The sequence below is a fragment of the Sceloporus occidentalis genome, unplaced genomic scaffold (genome assembly GCF_023333645.1).
Source record: "Sceloporus occidentalis isolate IW3139 unplaced genomic scaffold, rSceOcc1.0.p SCAF_39, whole genome shotgun sequence".
Classification (NCBI taxonomy): domain Eukaryota; kingdom Metazoa; phylum Chordata; class Lepidosauria; order Squamata; family Phrynosomatidae; genus Sceloporus; species Sceloporus occidentalis.
Genome location: NW_028317019.1, coordinates 5,681,250 through 5,698,435, shown reverse-complemented (window position 1 = coordinate 5,698,435; position 17,186 = coordinate 5,681,250). Strand labels below are relative to the sequence as shown.

The 17,186-nt window shown below is 41.4% G+C and overlaps 2 protein-coding genes across 2 annotated transcripts in view; both read left to right on the top strand.

Annotated features, from left to right (window-relative positions):
• The window catches only part of LOC149290470 (uncharacterized), a 165,415-nt gene that overhangs the window by 93,724 nt on the left and 54,505 nt on the right, over positions 1 to 17,186 (top strand). The window lies entirely within an intron of this gene.
• LOC149290465 (uncharacterized) overlaps positions 2,024 to 17,186 on the top strand; it is a 200,153-nt gene continuing 184,990 nt past the window's right edge. The window contains exons 1-2 of the mRNA XM_089489217.1: positions 2,024 to 2,166; positions 3,014 to 3,134. Coding sequence (XP_089345343.1) covers positions 2,092 to 2,166; positions 3,014 to 3,134 — 196 coding nt within the window. The 5' untranslated portion in view covers positions 2,024 to 2,091. The remainder of the gene's footprint in view (positions 2,167 to 3,013; positions 3,135 to 17,186) is intronic.

Here is a 17,186-nt window from a genome sequence, read left to right as displayed (position 1 = left end):
TTCACCCCTTTTGTTCATTCTGATCCTTGAAGCACTGAATAATAGGATAAGATTAGAAAATAAGATCAATGGAATAAAAATTAAAAACAACTGAGTTTAAAATGAGAGTCTTCTCAGACGACATTTGTATTCTCTGGAGAACCCAGAAAAAAGCACAAGAGAATTGATGGATGTAATAGTGGAATTGGAATATGTTTCAGGACTAAAAGGAAACAGAGACAAAACAACATTAATAAAAAAAATATGGGGAAAAGGAAGAACAAATGCAGGAAGAAATTAGTGGATTTAAAGTGGGAAAGAAAGTTAAATATCTAGGAATAAATATAAAAAATAAAAACTCAGATCTATTTCACAATAACTATGAGACACATGGAAGGAAATCAGAAAAGACCTAGAAAAATGGGGGAAATTACACTTATCGCTATTAGGAACAATATCACTGATCCAAATGAGTTTCCTTCCTGAAAGACTGTTTCTGTTTCAAGCGATACCCATCATCCAGAATGAAAAGCCCTTGAATCTTTGGCAAAAGGAAATCTCAAAATGTATTTGGAATAAAAAAAGAGCCAGGATAAAAGCGAAAATACTTTGTGATGACAAAAGTAGAGGAGGGCTGGGTTTACCAAACTTAAAACTTTATTATGCTGCTTGTTGTTTAGTTTGGACTAGAGAATGGGTTTTGTTAGAGAATGAACAGTTGTTATGTGTGGAGGGTGAACATTTAAGATTTGGGTGGAATGGATACCTAATTTACGGTAAAGAGAAAGTTCATTAAGAAAGCACACACCATTTCATAAGAAAAGCTCTACTGAAGATCTGGGGAAAAACAAGTGTAGAATATGTCCAAAAATACCTTTATGGTGTTTGCCGCATGAGGCTCTTTTCGGGAGGAAAGGTATCCAGAAAATTAAATGGTTAAGATACAAGGATGTCCTGAAAGAATCGCAAGGAAAACTAGAGATCAAAACACAAGAAGAACGTAAAGAATCTGGCCTAGATTGTCACTGGTATCTTTATCATCAAATGAGGGAGAGGTTTAAAATAGATGTGAAATTAGAAGGAATACAAAATGAAACATGGGAATTGTGGAAGCCATGCTCCATGGTCATTCCATGCCTGATGAGAGTGTTGGGTGCGAGGCATTGGAGAAGCCTCCAGCTGTGTTTCTCTAGCCAGAAGCCAAAGGAAGGCCTTCTCCTCTGAGGGCCACTGGGGAGGTCAGGAGGTTTCAGCAGATGATGCGCTCATTTCACATCTAGCTACAGGGACATAGCCAGGGTCCTCTCCAATTCCCCATCCCCTGACCCCCTCCACTCTCACAAGGCATGGAGTGTCAGGACCATGGTGAACAGGTCTCAGGAAATGACATGCATGTGGCCACTAGGTGGAGCTGTTGTGGAAGTCATTGACAGCTCTAGTGGCAGTTAGATGTGTCAGCACTTAAACAGAGCATCACTGGAATGTTGATGCAACTGTCAACTGTCATTCTCAACTGTCACTGAGGAAGAGTCAGACAGTGTGTGCCTCAGAGTGGGTTGTTACTGGTGTGGATGGTGGAGGGTGTCGATGTATATAGTGTTGTACACAGTGGAACATCTTATATGAATAAAAGCCTCATCTGAGAGAAGATTACAGTGTCTCTTTGCTCACTGAGAAGGCGACAGGTGTTTCTTCAGCTCACAAGCTACTGACTACAGTCAAGGTGGAGAATGTGGCGCCATACGTTAACATGTTGCCTCACGTGCTGCGCAAAATAGCAATGTCAAAAGCATTTTAACATGGAGTATCTGTTGTGTAGGGGAGCTGCAGTGAATCTATGCTAGGTCCAGGGGGCTTTGGTGAAGAGGGAGGAAGGGGATACCCATCTCTGCATTGGCCCAAAGGAGGCATATGTCACCTGCGTATCTCACCAGCAGCATGCTGTTCTCTGTGTCTTTGAGTGATGCGGGATTTTTTGACAAATAAAGCCTAACCCTAGTCTCTTTTCTCAGGAACTTCATCTCGGCTTCCTTGTATACAGCTTTGGGGCATATTTTGCTGGAAGAGACCCAACTGCAGGGCCACCAGGACACCCTCCCCCTTACCCACCTAATGGCTAACACAGAGGCCAAGCAGAGGAAGTTGGGCTCCAAGAGAAAGAGGCGGTTGAAGTACAACAACTCTTTGGTGAGTTGCCATCCTTTCTATTAGTTTCATTTGTGTCATTGTTGGGCCAGCTCATGAAAGCAAGTGGAGAACATATTGTCCCAGTTTGGCAGAGAAAGGTTAATCCTCTGTCACCCTACTTTTTCAGATGCTTTCAAAAATATCCCGTTTTCTCTCTCCTCCAGCCACTTTCCTCCTTCTCCTCAACTCATTTCAGTTGCTGCAAAATGACTTCCAAGGAGTTTGCACCCCATCAACTCAAAAGGGGGGAGAGGAGAGGAGATAAGTTGCCAGGGTCTTCCCTTGCCAGGAGGGTGAGGCAAAAGCAAACTGCTGTGCCCTTCATAGCTTGTGTGATCTTCCCAATAAACAACTTTGGCCATCCTCACCACCTTCTGGTGTTGCTTGTCCACATGTGCCTTGCTTTTTCGGTCTGTGAAATGTTGGGGATATGGGAGACCATCTCTGGATCTAAACTGAGGATGGGCCCAGTGGCCCTCAAGTCCAGAGTGCTCCCCAGAACTGTTTTTTAAAATGACATTTGCCTCCGAAATTTGGCAAGAAATGGCTAAATGCACCATAATTCTTTTGTGGCTAAATATAATGTATGTGTTTGGATAGTCAGTATCCTAATCCATCCTCAATAGCTGAACCATGGCCTAAATTATATTTTTTATTATATTGTAGATTATATTGAAAGGATTCAGGAGAAACATCTCAAAGGCAGTAGCTTTTTTCTGGCTGACGGCATTTAAAGTTTATTTCCTGGACGGAATTCTGAAGTGATCAAATAATATTTGGATGCACCATGTTCTTTCCTCCCCTTTTGCTTAGTCACTCTCTGGATGAGGGCTATTTTCTATTTCAGGTGACCTTTGCAGATGTGGCAGTATATTTCTCTGAAGAAGAATGGAATCTGTTGACAAAGAAACAGAAACTTTTGTACAATTCTGTAATGATGGACAATTATGAGAATGTGGCTTCTGTAGGTAAGGAACCTGAACCCATTGCTCTTTCTATAAAGACTGAGGGCCCTTTCATACTATATTATCGTGTCGCTATGGTTCCATTAGAATTATAGTATCATAGAATAGGAATAGACCACAAGGGCCATCCAGTTGAACCCCCTTCTGCCCTGCAGGAATACACATTCAAATCACCCCCAAGAGATGGCCATCCAGCCTCTTGAAAGACCTCCAAAAAAGGGGACTCCACCAAACTCTAAGGGAGTATATTCCACTGTATAAGAGCTCTTACTGTCACAAAGTTCCTGCTAATGTTTCGGTGGAACTTCTTTCCCTGTGGCTTGCATCCATTGTGGTGTCTCCCTTTCTCTGTAGCAGCAGAAAGCAAGCCTTTTCCTTGCGCAAAATGACACCCTTTCAAATACTGAACAATGGCTATCATATCCACTCGTTATCTTCTTTTACCCAGGCCAAACATAACCAGCTCTCTAAGCTGCTCCTCATAGAGCCTGATGTTTTCCAGACCCTTCACCACTTCGGTTGCCCTCCTTTGGACATGCTCCAATTTGTCAACATCCTTTTTGAATTGTGGGGCCCAGAACTGGACACAGGATTATTCCAAGGGAGGCCTGACCAAATCAGAATAGAGTGGCACTATTACTTCTCTTGATCTAGAAACTGTTCTTGTAATGATGCACCCTAGAATCACATGGGCCGTTGTAGCTGCTGCATCACACTGTTGGCCCATGTTCAACTTGTGGTCTCCTTGGAATCCTTGAGCCCTTTAAAGCATAGTTTAATTGTGATAGCAACATCCTGTAGAATATCTGAATTTGTAGTTCAGTGAGGCACTATTGCTCTCCAGCTTCTAAGGATTCTAAATACTCCATCCTAAACTTCCTATTCTAGGATTTTGTGGGGAAAAGCCAAAGAGATTAATGCTTTTCACACCCAAATTGTACTCAGCACATCCCTGGGCAAGTTTCCTACTTTTTTTTGGCGCCTCTTCCATCCTTTTAAAGCTCTGGAGAGTCTTCTTGGGGGAAAGACCTCTCTTGGGCCTGCAGTGGCTCAGAGAGAGCTCAACAGTGGTAAAATGGCCTCCACTTCCCCAAAGGGATGCTGTGGGATGTTGAGGGGCAAAATATTATTTCATCCCCCCCCCCAGCAATACAATGTGGGGTTGCCCCTGAGATCTCCTCCAAACCCCATCAGTAGTCCATGCCTGTCTTATAGATGTTTTAAGGCTGTTTTAAGACTGCTCCCTGGCACTTCACCCTCACCAAAATTGGAGTCCAGGTCCCAGCTCCTTTGCTCTGCCTTTGCCAATGAATTATTTGTATATTGATTATCCTGCCTTTCTCAAGAAATGGGCCTCAAAGTGTCCCTTTTATGCATCACACTCTGTGCGTATATGTCTGTGATAAAGAGATGGACGGAAAGTGAAAAAGTGAAAGGCATGGAAGAGATGCTGAAAATGAGATGCTGATGAGCAAGAAAGAAGGTTAGAGAGCAGAGGGAGAAAGTGAAGGGGATCAGGCCTCTGGGAGCCAGGAGGGGAAGGCAGGAGCAAAGCCAGGATCGCCTAGCTCTGTGCGGAGAGGAAGGGACCTCTGGGAAGGGCCAGGAGAGGGGCCTTGGAGATTGGGAGGCAGTTCTGACAGATTTTCAGAACTGGTTTCAGTGAACTAATGAGAACCGGCTCAGGTCCTTGTTTTCAGACATATTAAGTGGTTTTATTTAGCAATTATGAGTAATATTTCGGAAGGAAGGAAAGGAGGACACAATTAGAGAAAAAGCACTTTTATTTTCCAACTTGAGCTTGCTTAGCTGCCTTTTTGGTTCCAGGAGCCCTTTGTTACTCAAAATGCTGGAGTCTGGGGAGGACACTTGCAAGTGCTATGGTTTTGGGGGGGGGGGGGATTTGGTACTTAGCCCTAAGAAGAGACATAATTTTCATCAGGCAACAGTGACCTCGGAGGTCAGCCCAACTATACCAGGCACACAATCTCACATAACTCCAGAGGCATTTCAAATGGGTTTTTATGTTTTATTTAGGGAAAAAGCAAAATACATGCACCCACACGGCGCGCGCGCGCACACACACACACACACAAGCATTCATTCATACACACAAGAGGTAAGTAAAAAAGGTGGGATTGGTGAATAATGTAAAGCTATACTAATGGTAATACATTTCCTAGAATGTTCTTGATTCCAATTGCTGAGGGTCCTGCAAGGGAACGGAAAGTGGTTTTGTTGAGTATATTGAGGTGCTTAGCCATGTAAACCAACAGAGTTTCTCTCTGCAACGGGACTGACGCCAAAGAACAATAACTATCGGGGCGGACATTTATACTGAAATTGTTGCTTTCGGACAGAGACTAAGGGTTCAAAATGGTTTAAATCGCTTTAGTATGTTTCCTGGGTGGGGAAAGAATTGTCTAAATCCAAACTGAATGCAACAGATGCTTGATGCAAATACCTCAGACAAAAGGGATTAGCACACCAGCTCTCAGGTCCTTCTTGGCTCTGAATTCCAGTCCTGTTCATAAGCCAATGTACAGCGCAATCTGAAAGCAACACTTCCAGATGCAGCTCAACAATAACATAGCAGAGTATGGAAACAAATATCCAGATATAGGTTTTGGCAATGCACTAACTACTGTCCACACTTACAAGTAACTCACAGACACAGTTGATTTCACCCAAGTCCTTGGAGGTTCTCTATCCTGAGTTGCAAAATAATACAAATCTTTGCAAGCTCTCTGACTTCCATCAACTTCACAATCTCTTGTACACACAACTCCAATCCAGTCTACACCAATCTGCAGATGAGCTGTATAGTGTATTGGTTGTGAGTCATCTGGTGCAAAAGAGCATGAAGTGACCTCTGCAGTTAGATTGCATCATGCTTTGGGCTCTGACTCAGTACTCTATGGCAGTCTCACAGGAAATGATGCCACTTGTCAATCAAAATATTTTAAATCATGTTTAACGGAATATTTTTTCAACAGCCCTTTGACTATCTGCTTCGACCAATTCCCTTAAGGGAGTTCTACTACAATCTCTTCTTTGCTCCTGTCAGTAGGGATACAATTGTTTCATGGATTTGGGACATCTGCAATGGTGTCATGCTCGGGTCACTCTCACCAACTTAATTAATTTAATATCAAATAGGGAGGGTTCAGCAAGGGTTAAAAATTGGGGTAACACCCTCCTCTCTTAATTCTGATATTCATTCTTGACTGTGATTGTCCTTCTTTACAGAAGAACTTGTGAGTCATGAGAGAGTCCACACAAGAAAGAAGTCACATAAATGCCAGCATTGTGGGAAAAAAATTGCTTACAAGTCAATCCTAGTGGCACATGAGAGAGTCCACACAGGAGAGAAGCCATACAAATGCCAGCATTGTAAGAATGGTTTTTCTTCAAAGTCACACCTAGTGAGACATCAGAGAGTCCACACAGGAGAGAAGCCATACAAATGCCAGCGTTGTGGGAAATGTTTTTCTCAGCAGCCACACCTAGTGATACATCAGAGAGTCCACACAGGAGAGAAGCCATACAAATGCCAGCGTTGTGGGAAATGTTTTTCTGAGAAGTCAAGCCTAGTTAAACATCAAAGAGTCCACACAGGAGAGAAGCCATACAAATGCCAGCATTGTGGGAAATGTTCTTCTTCAAAGTCAGACCTAGTGAAACATCAGAGAGTCCACACAGGAGAGAAGCCATACAAATGCCAGCATTGTGGGAAATGTTTTTCTCGGCAGCCACACCTAGTGATACATCAGAGAGTCCACACAGGAAAGAAGGCATACAAATGCCAGCATTGTGGGAAATGTTTTTCTTGGCAGCCACACCTAGTGATACATCAGAGAGTCCACACAGGAGAGAAGCCATACAAATGCCAGCGTTGTGGGAAATGTTTTTCTGAGAAGTCACACCTAGTGACACATCAGAGAGTCCACACTGGAGAGAAGCCATACAAATGCCAGCATTGTGGGAAATGTTTCTCTCAGAACTCAAGCCTAGTGAAACATCAGAGAGTCCACACAGGAGAGAAGCTACTCCAATCTCAGCAGTAAACTAACATTGTTTTTGTCAATAAGAAATACAAAAAGGATATTTTCAATCCAATAATGCAAAGAAATGCCCTTGTGATTTTGTGTGTTACGTTTGTCTGTCTATATGTCTGTTTCTGTTTTAAAGTTATAGTTTGTTAAGTTTAATTGCTATTAGTATAGATAATTGCTTCAGGTTATAAACTTGGCTGGGGATTATGGGTCATGGCATAGGTCAGCTAGATGGGGGTGTTGGGATTTTTTTTTACAACTGGCTAGAATAGTTATGGGAATGATAGCTTTTGGAAAGTGTGGGATGTTATCTGAAGAAAGGTGTGGGCAGGTATTAACAGAAAGGGGTCTAGTTTCTGGGAATGGCAAAGGGGGCCTTGTTCCCTTTGGGGCATAGACTGTGTGACTGTGGAGGTGGAGGCTAGGATTGGAAGAGGGTGGGTTTTAGGTGTTGGGGTTTCAATGTATTCTTTGTCTTGGGGAGGACAGTTCTGGTTTAAACACTGAATTTCTGATGTTTTCTCAATAAAGTTATTTGTTGTTTCAATGCGTTGGACTCTTTGATGCACAGAAGTTATGAATTTGCACAAAATACGCTTTATTCTCTCATCAGTCCTCAGCTCCATTCCCAGCCATAAGAAGAACAGAGGCAAACACACACAAACACATACCAAACAGACAGATGGAGCTATATGTACAAAGCAGAGCCTTCCTTCCTTCCCTTCCCCTCCTGAGTCCAGCTCCTCCTTGGACTCCATTCTGGCATCCTCCAAGTTTCCTCAAAGGAAGGAAGAAAGGAAAGAAGGGTGCACTCCTTCCCTTTCCACAAAGGCTGTCAACAGAATAAGCCTCAGCAGCAGCAGCAAGGCCCTGGTGATCCCTGCGCATGCTCAGGAGGGGCCTTTGCGGCATGTGCACATGCTCAGTCTCAGGCCCTGAAGCCATTGCTGCCCTCACAGTCTGTTCAGAGGGAGGAAGAGATGGAAGTGGGGGAGAGAAATGTATGAGAAAAAGGGGGCAGGGGGCACTTGAGGAGAGGCATGGTCATGGGGGGAGGGGGCAGGGTCCTTAAGATGTAAAAAGGTCTTTAAGGAGCCCCTCCCTCCTGGAAAGTGGGGCAGAGGAGAGACTCTCCCTTCCTTCCTCCTCATTTGGGGGGAGATAAGGGCTGGCAAGCCCCCCTCTTTGGTCTTCCAATGGGGGCACCCTCTTCATCTCTGGGAAGAGGGGAGGCTCCCAGTCAAAAGACTTTTGTGACAAATAAAAAGCATCAGATAGCATAGGCTTCAATAGCATTGGAAACAACAGCTTTCTGGGGGGAAGTGGTTTTCCCTGGGGAAGGGGGCTCTGTCTGTGGGGGAGAGAAGAGCCCAGATTTAGGCCAAAGCCAAGAACAGGCAGACGGAGGGAGCTCAAAGCCCCTTCTGGGGAGAGGGATACCCCCCTGGCAACTAGGCTTAGAGGCCCACAGGACCTGGATTAGCCCTCCCCCCCACACACACACGTCCTTTCCTTACCCTTCACAACAACCCTGCAAAGATCAGTCATCCTCCTCTGGGAACATGCAGAAAGGACATGGAAGCCATTGTTAGTTCTTTGCCTGAAAGCCCCCTTCCTTGAAGGGATGGAGGTTAAAGAAAGGAAAGAAGGAAAGTGCCAAGGGAAGACATGGCATAAAGGGGGCTGCTGAAAGACAGGGGGCATTTGGATAGGACTCCCTCAGCAGCCATTTTGGGAAAGAGGGCTCTGCCTCTGGACAGAGAGATGGAGAATGTGCTCATTTGGGGAAACGTTAGGGTCCCTCTATTGGGCCACATTCTCCTCTGCCCTGGAGCCTTCTTTTGAAGCCCCATAGAGGGGGAAGATCTAGACCATGCCCTCCCCAGGAAAGGAAGCCCCCTCCCTTTGCAGGCCCCATAGACGGAGGGAAGATAAGAAGATTATAAAGAGGGGAAATCCCCTGGAGTGGACGGATATTATGAAATATTTCAAGGGGAACTAGTGGATCCACTATATAAATGGTTTAATCCTATTAATGCAGAGGGGATTCCAGACTCATGAGAGCGAGCGAGTATCACTTTGATTCCTAAAGAAGGAAAGGACAGCTTGTTAATGACTAATTATAGACCAATAAGTTTGCTGAACACTGATTATAAGAGATTCACACAAATACTTGCCAGCAGACTGAAGGGAATTTTGAATTCGACAATTGGGAAGGAGCAAAACGGGTTTTTACCAGGCAAAAAGATTAGGAACAATATCAGAACAATTATGAATTGTCTTGAATTTTACCAGGTCAATAATGAGAAAAAATGTGCCCTAATTGCTATTGACACGGAGAAAGCCTTCGACGGTGAGAGATGGGATTTTTTGATAGAAGTGGTAAAAAGTATGGAAATGGGAGACAATAAGGCAAATATATAATCGGCAAAGAGCTTACTTAATTATCAACGGAGAAAGATCCCAAGGATGTATGATCAATAAGGGCACAAGGCAAGGATGCCCGATATCACCGCTCTTATTCTTAGTAGTGATGGAAATTTTGATTTCCTCTGTTAAAGGTAATCCAAATATAAAAGGGATTAACAGGAAAGGAAATGAAACCAAGATAAGACCGTTTGCGGATGACCTGGTAACAGTTTTTGGAGGACCCAAATCGGGGCAGAGAACCGCTGCTACAGGAGCTAACAAATTTGGCAAATTCACAGGACTGAAAATCAATAAAGACCAGACAGTGTTGATAACTAAAAATATGACTGGAGAAGAGGTAGAGGAATGAAAGAGGAAACCGGGCTTCCAAGTAGGAAAGAAACTGAGGTGCTTAGGAATTTGGATTTCTAAAGACAATAATTATTTAGGGGTATGGAAAGACATAAGAGAAAATTTAAGGAGATGGAGCTGGTTAAATCTTTCACTACTAGGCAGAATTGCCGTAATCAAAATGGCAGTTCTACAGAAAATTATGTTTCTGCTACAAAATTTGCCAGTAGAGATTAAGGATAAGATATTTAAAGGTTGGGAAGCCGAGCTAAAAAAATCCATATGGAAAGGACACAAACCTTGGATTAAATGGGAGGAGCTCAAAGATGCTTCAGAGAGAGGGGTTATTCGCTCCCAGACTTCAGATTATATTATTGGGCATGTAATCTAATTTGGATCCAAAACTGGATTAAATTAGAGGACAAAGAAATGCTTGATCTAGAGGATGTGCAGTTAAGATTTGGTTGGCACGCCTTCTTATGTTATGAGAAGTTGGGGATGAATAACGATTTCAATAATCATCCAATGAGGAACTCTTTACTATTCACTTGGAACAAGATTAAAAAGACATTTTATTTCAAGTTACCCCTTCGGACATCGGCCCAGGAACCACTCTTCGGTAGATGGATAAGCATCAGTAATTGGCTCACTTACAAACATTGGCTTAAGAAGGATCAATCAGGGAATTGGTCGATAAGATCTAGGGAAGATATTGACAAGGAAGGACATAATATACAGTGGTTTAATTTCTACCAGCTAAAACAAAGATTTCTGGTAGACAACAAAACAATAGGGATCGAAGCCAGACAAAACGGATTGGATGATTTGTTCTGGCAACCTGATAAGAAAAAGATATCCAAATGACACAAACTACTGTTGAGGATGAATATGGAACAGGAGACTGTAAAAGAGTATATGGGGAAATGGGCGCAGGATATGGGATGCAAAATTGAAATGGAAGAATGGCAAAATGCCTGGAATAGAACAAATAAATGTACAGTAATAATAATAATTTGTTTTATTTATATACCGCTATTCCAAAGATCAAGTAGCACAGGATCTAAAAGAGAACCACATGAAAATAATGAACAGGTGATATTACACCCCATGGAAGCTTTAAAAAACCCTTATAAATTAGCACAGGGGAATTGTTGGGGGTGTGATTGTGAAAAGGGAAACATCTATCATATATGGTGGCATTGCAGGGAAATTCAGAAACTTTGGAAGAAAGTACATGACTCAATACAGCAGATATTGGGAATAAAATTCCCAATGAGCCCAAAGTTGTACTTAATATAACTTCGATTTTAAGCCCACAGGACGAAAGACAATATTGGAGGATTATATCTTGTAACAGCAGCTAGAATTGAAATAGCAAAGTTATGGAAGTCAGATGAGACTCCAAGATGGGAAAATGGGATGCAGAGAGTTAATGATTGCAGGGAACGGGACAAACTCTCTTGTAGGGCTCAGAATTACGATATGGAAAAAGAGAAGAGGAATGGGAAAAGAATGGAACTGAAATCTGAAGCTCATTGAGATTTGAATTAACTGGAATTGAATCTACAAAGTTTGTTCTTCAAACATTTGTTTAAATGTGTATTTTTATTTCCTGCTTAATTATAGGTCAGTAGAAAAAAGTTTGAGTCTCCTGCTCAAAGTAAAGCATGATAAAGAAGGAATCGAATACTGCGAAGTTATGCATACGTTATTTTGACAATAGATAAGAACATAAATGAAAACTGATATTATCAATAAGCAATTGGGATATATTGTGTTCGTACGTTTTACAGTTGTACATAAAATTTGTGTTTAAAAGCAGGGTTCGCTTATAATATTATGAAAGTGAGATCTTTGAAAGGCCAAGAAGACAGAAAGCAGAAAGTGGGTCCAAGAAAACGGAAAGATTTGTGACAGTGATGTTATGGATACTGGATTTGTGTCGTTTATTTCTATTTTTAAGACTCAGAAAATAATAAAGATTATATAAACGTCAAATTTGTAATGAAGATTACTATGTATTGTGGAAAGAAATGGTACTATCTGGGGGAATATGTACAAAGGATTTACATTGAAAAGGGGAATAATTCCAGTTCAAAATAAAATTGGTACAGGTTAAGTATGAAGACAAATAGAGAATTATGGACTCTAATCCATAGGGTCGCCATGAGTCTAAATCGACTTGAGGGCAGATAAGAACAAGAAAAGATGTAAAGACTAATTAGCCAGAGATGAAAGAGGATTATTTAAAGAAAGGAGCTAGCTGCCGCTTTAGGTTTGGAAGTTTATTCCAATGTATTTTGCATTTAGAATTATATGTATATATGGCATTCATATGTATGTTTGGTAATTTAAATGTTGTTCATTTGTTAGTTATAAGTTATATGTATTTTTACATATGTATTTTTAATTCATCTTTATTTAAGTTTCCAAATACATAAAACATGACCAATACATAATCCAAATAAAAATTGCTTGTAAAAGCGAATCTGAGTCTTGACTGGTCATTTGGGACCCTCTTAAGTCTTCCTTTTCCGTCTTCTGAATCTGAGCCCATTTGAATGTCCTTCGCCTTGAAACCTCCCTCCGAAATATGAAGTCTAGCTGTGAATTATTCCTTTACAATTTAAGTAAAAAAAGAAAGAAACTGCATTTTTTTCCTTTCAATTTTACAAAGAAATTTTGTCTACTTCTCTTACTATTTTGTAAGGTTAACAACAACTGAAGAAATATATATTTATACAGATGTTTACATCAATTTCATTGTATGGATCTCTCTCTATTGTTTTTAATATACACAGTGAGTCATTCAATCATTCTTTGTTGACCTGGGATTTATATAAGAAAGCAAAAAGAAACAGAATATTCTTATATTCAATTTTTAACATGCATAGCATAATATTCTTAAAGATACTTAAATTTCATTCTCCCAAATCCACTGAGAACAGTAAAAAGAGAGGACTTTGATTATTCCTCCACTAGCGACAAGTTTAATTCCCATTCCTTTCCCCACTTTATCAAAACTTTCTTCCACTCCTCCTTTCTTCTGCCTTTATCATGATTTTGGGCTATACATGAAAGTCTATCCAATTCCCTGGACTCATTTACTTTCCCAGGTTTCCCAAGTTGGTATCTTTTCATATTTCCATAATTTAGCTATTTCTGTTCTAGCTGCTGTCACAAAATATGTCTTTTAATACAATAAAGATTTAAAAAAGAAACCTTCTGGGTGACCTTGGGGACGTCACACTCTCTCAGCCTCAAGGGAAGGCAATGGCAAAGCTCCTCTGAACAAATCTTGCCAAGAACAACCCAGGATAGCGTCGCCATAAGTCAGAAACCACTTTAAGACACACAACAAAAACAACGGTTGTTTTAATGGTTAGAACCTGCCTTGTGTCCCAAATCAGGGGAAGCAGAATATTAATGAAAACGGCAAGACTAAGAAGGGGTCCCAACTCCTGAGAGGAGCCCCCAAGCAGCCCTCTCCTGCCTTCCCCCCAAATGCACCTGAGAGTTTCGTGGGACAGCAACCAGGGCCTCCCCAGAAGATCCCAAAACCAGGACAGGTTTCATGCAGGAAAGTAGAGGAAGATGGGTTGCAAAATACGTCTCTGGCACATTTCTTGAATGAGGAAGAACGAGAGTATCTCAGATGACAGCCTGCTCCATTGTGGCTGAGGAAGACCTTTTGTCTTGAAACGTCCTCCATCAGTTCCCAAAGACAGGGATAACAGCACTTTATTCAGTTTCATATCATCTATTTTAGCATGTCACCTAGAGCAGATATATTGGAGGGAGTTTGTGTCTTGTAATTGTTCCTTTTGTTGTTTTGTTGTAGCCCATTCTTAATTATATGTATTGTCATTGTACTGAAGCCTTTCTGTAACTGTACTCACAATTGCCCTTGTTTATATACAGTCATTCTGTATTACCTACATTAGTAGGTTATTCATAGTAATAAACTGAAATTAGTTTTTACATTATCATTGTTCAGATGTTATTCTGCATTACATCAGTATGTTATTCAGAGTAGATAAATTGAAGCTGATTTGTGTATTGTAATTGTTCTTTGTATTCATACCTTTTCCTCTCATTACATAGCATTACTTTCTTATTACATGTTTCATGTTCACTTAGATTCATAGAATCATAGAGTTGGAAGCAACTACAAGGGCCATCCAGTCCAACCCCATTCTGCCATGCAGGAACTCTCAGTCAAAGCATCCCCGACAGATGGCCATCCAGCCTCTGCTTAAAGACCTCCAAGGATCACTGCACTCCGAGGAAAGAGTGTCTTCCAATGTTGAATAGCCCTCACTGTCAGGAAATTCCTCCTAATGTTCAGCTGGAATCTCTTTTCCTGTAGCTTGCATCCATTGTTCAGGGTCCTAGTCTCTGGAGCAGCAGAAAACTAGCTTATTCTCTCCTCAATATGACATCCCTTCAAATATTTAAACAGGGCTATCATATCACCTTCTCTTCTCCAGGATAAACATTCCCAGCTCCCTCAAAGGGCATGGATTCCAGATCCTTCACCATTTTAGTTGCCCTCCTTTGGACATGCTCCAGTTTCTCAATGTCCTTTTTGAATTGTGGCGCCCAGAACTGGACACAATATTCCAGGTGGGGCCTGACCAAAGCAGAATAGAGTGGCACTATTACTTCCCTTGATCTAGACACTATACTTCTATCGATGCAGCCTAAAATCGCATTGGCCTTGTTAGCTGCCTCATCACACTGTTGACTCATGTTAAACTTGTGGTCTACTTGGACTCCTAGATCTCTTTCACACATAGTTTCATTCAGCCAGGTTTTCCCCATCCTATATCTCTGCATTTCATTTTTCCGCCCTCAGTGCAGTACCTTACATTTCTCCGTGTCGAATTTCATTTTGTTAGCTTTGGTCCCTAGTCTATTCAGGTGATTCTGAATCTTGATCCTGGCCTCTGGGGTATTAGCTACTCCTCCTAATTTGGTTTCATCTGCAAATTCGATAAGTATTCCCCCAATTCTGTCATCCAGGTCATTGATAAAGATGTTGAATAGCACTAGGCCCTGGACAGAGCCCCACTGGACACCCCACTGGTCACTTTTCTCCTGGATGAAAAGGAGCCATTGCTGAGCATCCTTTGGGTTTGTCCAGTCAACAGTTTCCTTGTCTAGCTTGTTTCATGTTTTTATTTTATGTACTGTTTAATTTGGTTAACTGCTATTAAGAGACATAGCTAAGAGATTCTATGATATGAGGTGCCCTATAAACCTTTTAATAAATGAACAGGTATTTCAATCCTATATATTCATATTATCAGACATAACTCCAGAGAATGTTAGCCTTTTGGATGCCAGAAGGTTCATCTCATTCTTCAGAGAAAGAAGCAACACTTCAGCTGCCTTCTAGAAGATAAAGCAAAAAGGCTTCCAAAAGAACTGAAGCCTTGGGCAAGTCTCACTCTCTCAGCCTCAGAGTTTACAGTGACAATTCCCAAGAAACATGAATGCATACTCAAAATAGTGTGTGTGTGTGTGTGTGTTTGCATGTGTGTGCGCACACACCTTCAAGCCACCTATTGATTTATGGCAGCTCCAATAATTTCTTTCTTTTTTTTAGGCAAGGAAGACTGAGATGATATTGCCAGTTACTTTTTCTGAAATACAACTTACAACACCTGGTATTCAATTGGCCATCTCCCATCTAAGTACTAACTAGACCCTATTTAACATCTAAGTATCAGACAGGCTCTCATGCCTTTAGGGTAATTTAGACCTCAAACAGGGATACAGAATAACATTCTTACAGAATTAGTATGAAACAGGAAGAAGAAATGGTAAAAAAATAGGAAGGCTGTTTTCAACCACTTGCCTGCAATCCTCTCCTTATGAAACTAGTCAAATGATTGTCAAAAAATCTACCTGTCTATGTAAAAGTAAGCTTCACTATCTGCAGCATCATGGATGACCATGGGAAACCCACTCTGAAGGAACCTGCCAAGAAAACCCCTTCAGAGACTCCCATAAGGTCACCATAAGACCTGGAAACAACTGGAAGGCAGACCCCAAGAGCAACATTGGGAAATAGGGGCAAGCCTTGCCTTGGGAAACTGTAATGACTGGGCTCCAGTCAATGGAGGTCTTCTTCAGGCAGAAAAGGGAGGTTTATGCAAATGCAGAATGACATCACTGCTACGGAAGGCTCTCTTGACCAATCAGAGAGCAAGATAAAGGTTCTTCTGGAAGCTTCCGTGAGAAGGAGATATAAGGCCTGAGAGACCAAGAGACAGTTGGGGGAATTGTGTCGGTTGGAGATCGAGAGAGAGAGAGTTAAAGAGCGGATATTGGAAGTTAGTCTCAGAATTGGACACTTAGGTCTATTTATTATTTTAATAGCTTGTATGAATTGAATATTATATACTTACAAATATTATACCTGCAAGATTCTTAATATCTTGTATGACTTATATTTCAGTTATATTTTGTTATCTATAATAAATATCTCCTTGGAGTATCTATTACTCAACACTCCTTTTACACTTCTCTTGGCTCGGTTGATGCTTGGGAGGATCAGTAAAGAAGGAGAAATAAGGTTCCTTAACTGGTCCCAGTGAAGTTTAAGGGAAACCCTTTTATAATTCACTGGATGATGGCAGCGAGATTTAAGGAAGTTAAGGGTCTGCTGGGCTAAGAGCCATAATGTCTAAATGTCTAATTAACAATTTGTAAGCCACTCTGAAAGCCTTTTGGCTGAAGAGAGGGGTATAAAACTATTATTATTATTATTATTATTATTATTATTATTATTATTATTCCAGGGCCGCAGTTTGGCTGCTTGGACCACCGGAGATCATCAAAGTGAGTCAGTTGGAAAAGCCCATCTCACTCCAGAAAATAAAGGTACTTGAGGAGTTTGTACTCTACGTCTTTCTGTAATAATAGCTACAAAACTGATGATAGCATTTGGGACATTTAGTCTTTTAATAACAAATATTGCATGTTTAAATGCTGCTTTAAAACCTCTTTCCATCTGCCAGCTTTGTGCTGGTTTTGGGGGTAAATGAGAAAGTGTTGGGAGGGAGGGACTGCCAACAGAATTAGGAGATGCATTGCAGGCTATGGACAGTTTGCGGCCAAGAAAGGTCCAAAACACACAGAAGTAATAGTCCAGTGTAAGAGCGCTTTAACTTCCCTGGCCTAGTGCTAGGGAATCCTGGGAAATGGAGTTTATTGGGGCACCAGAGCTCTC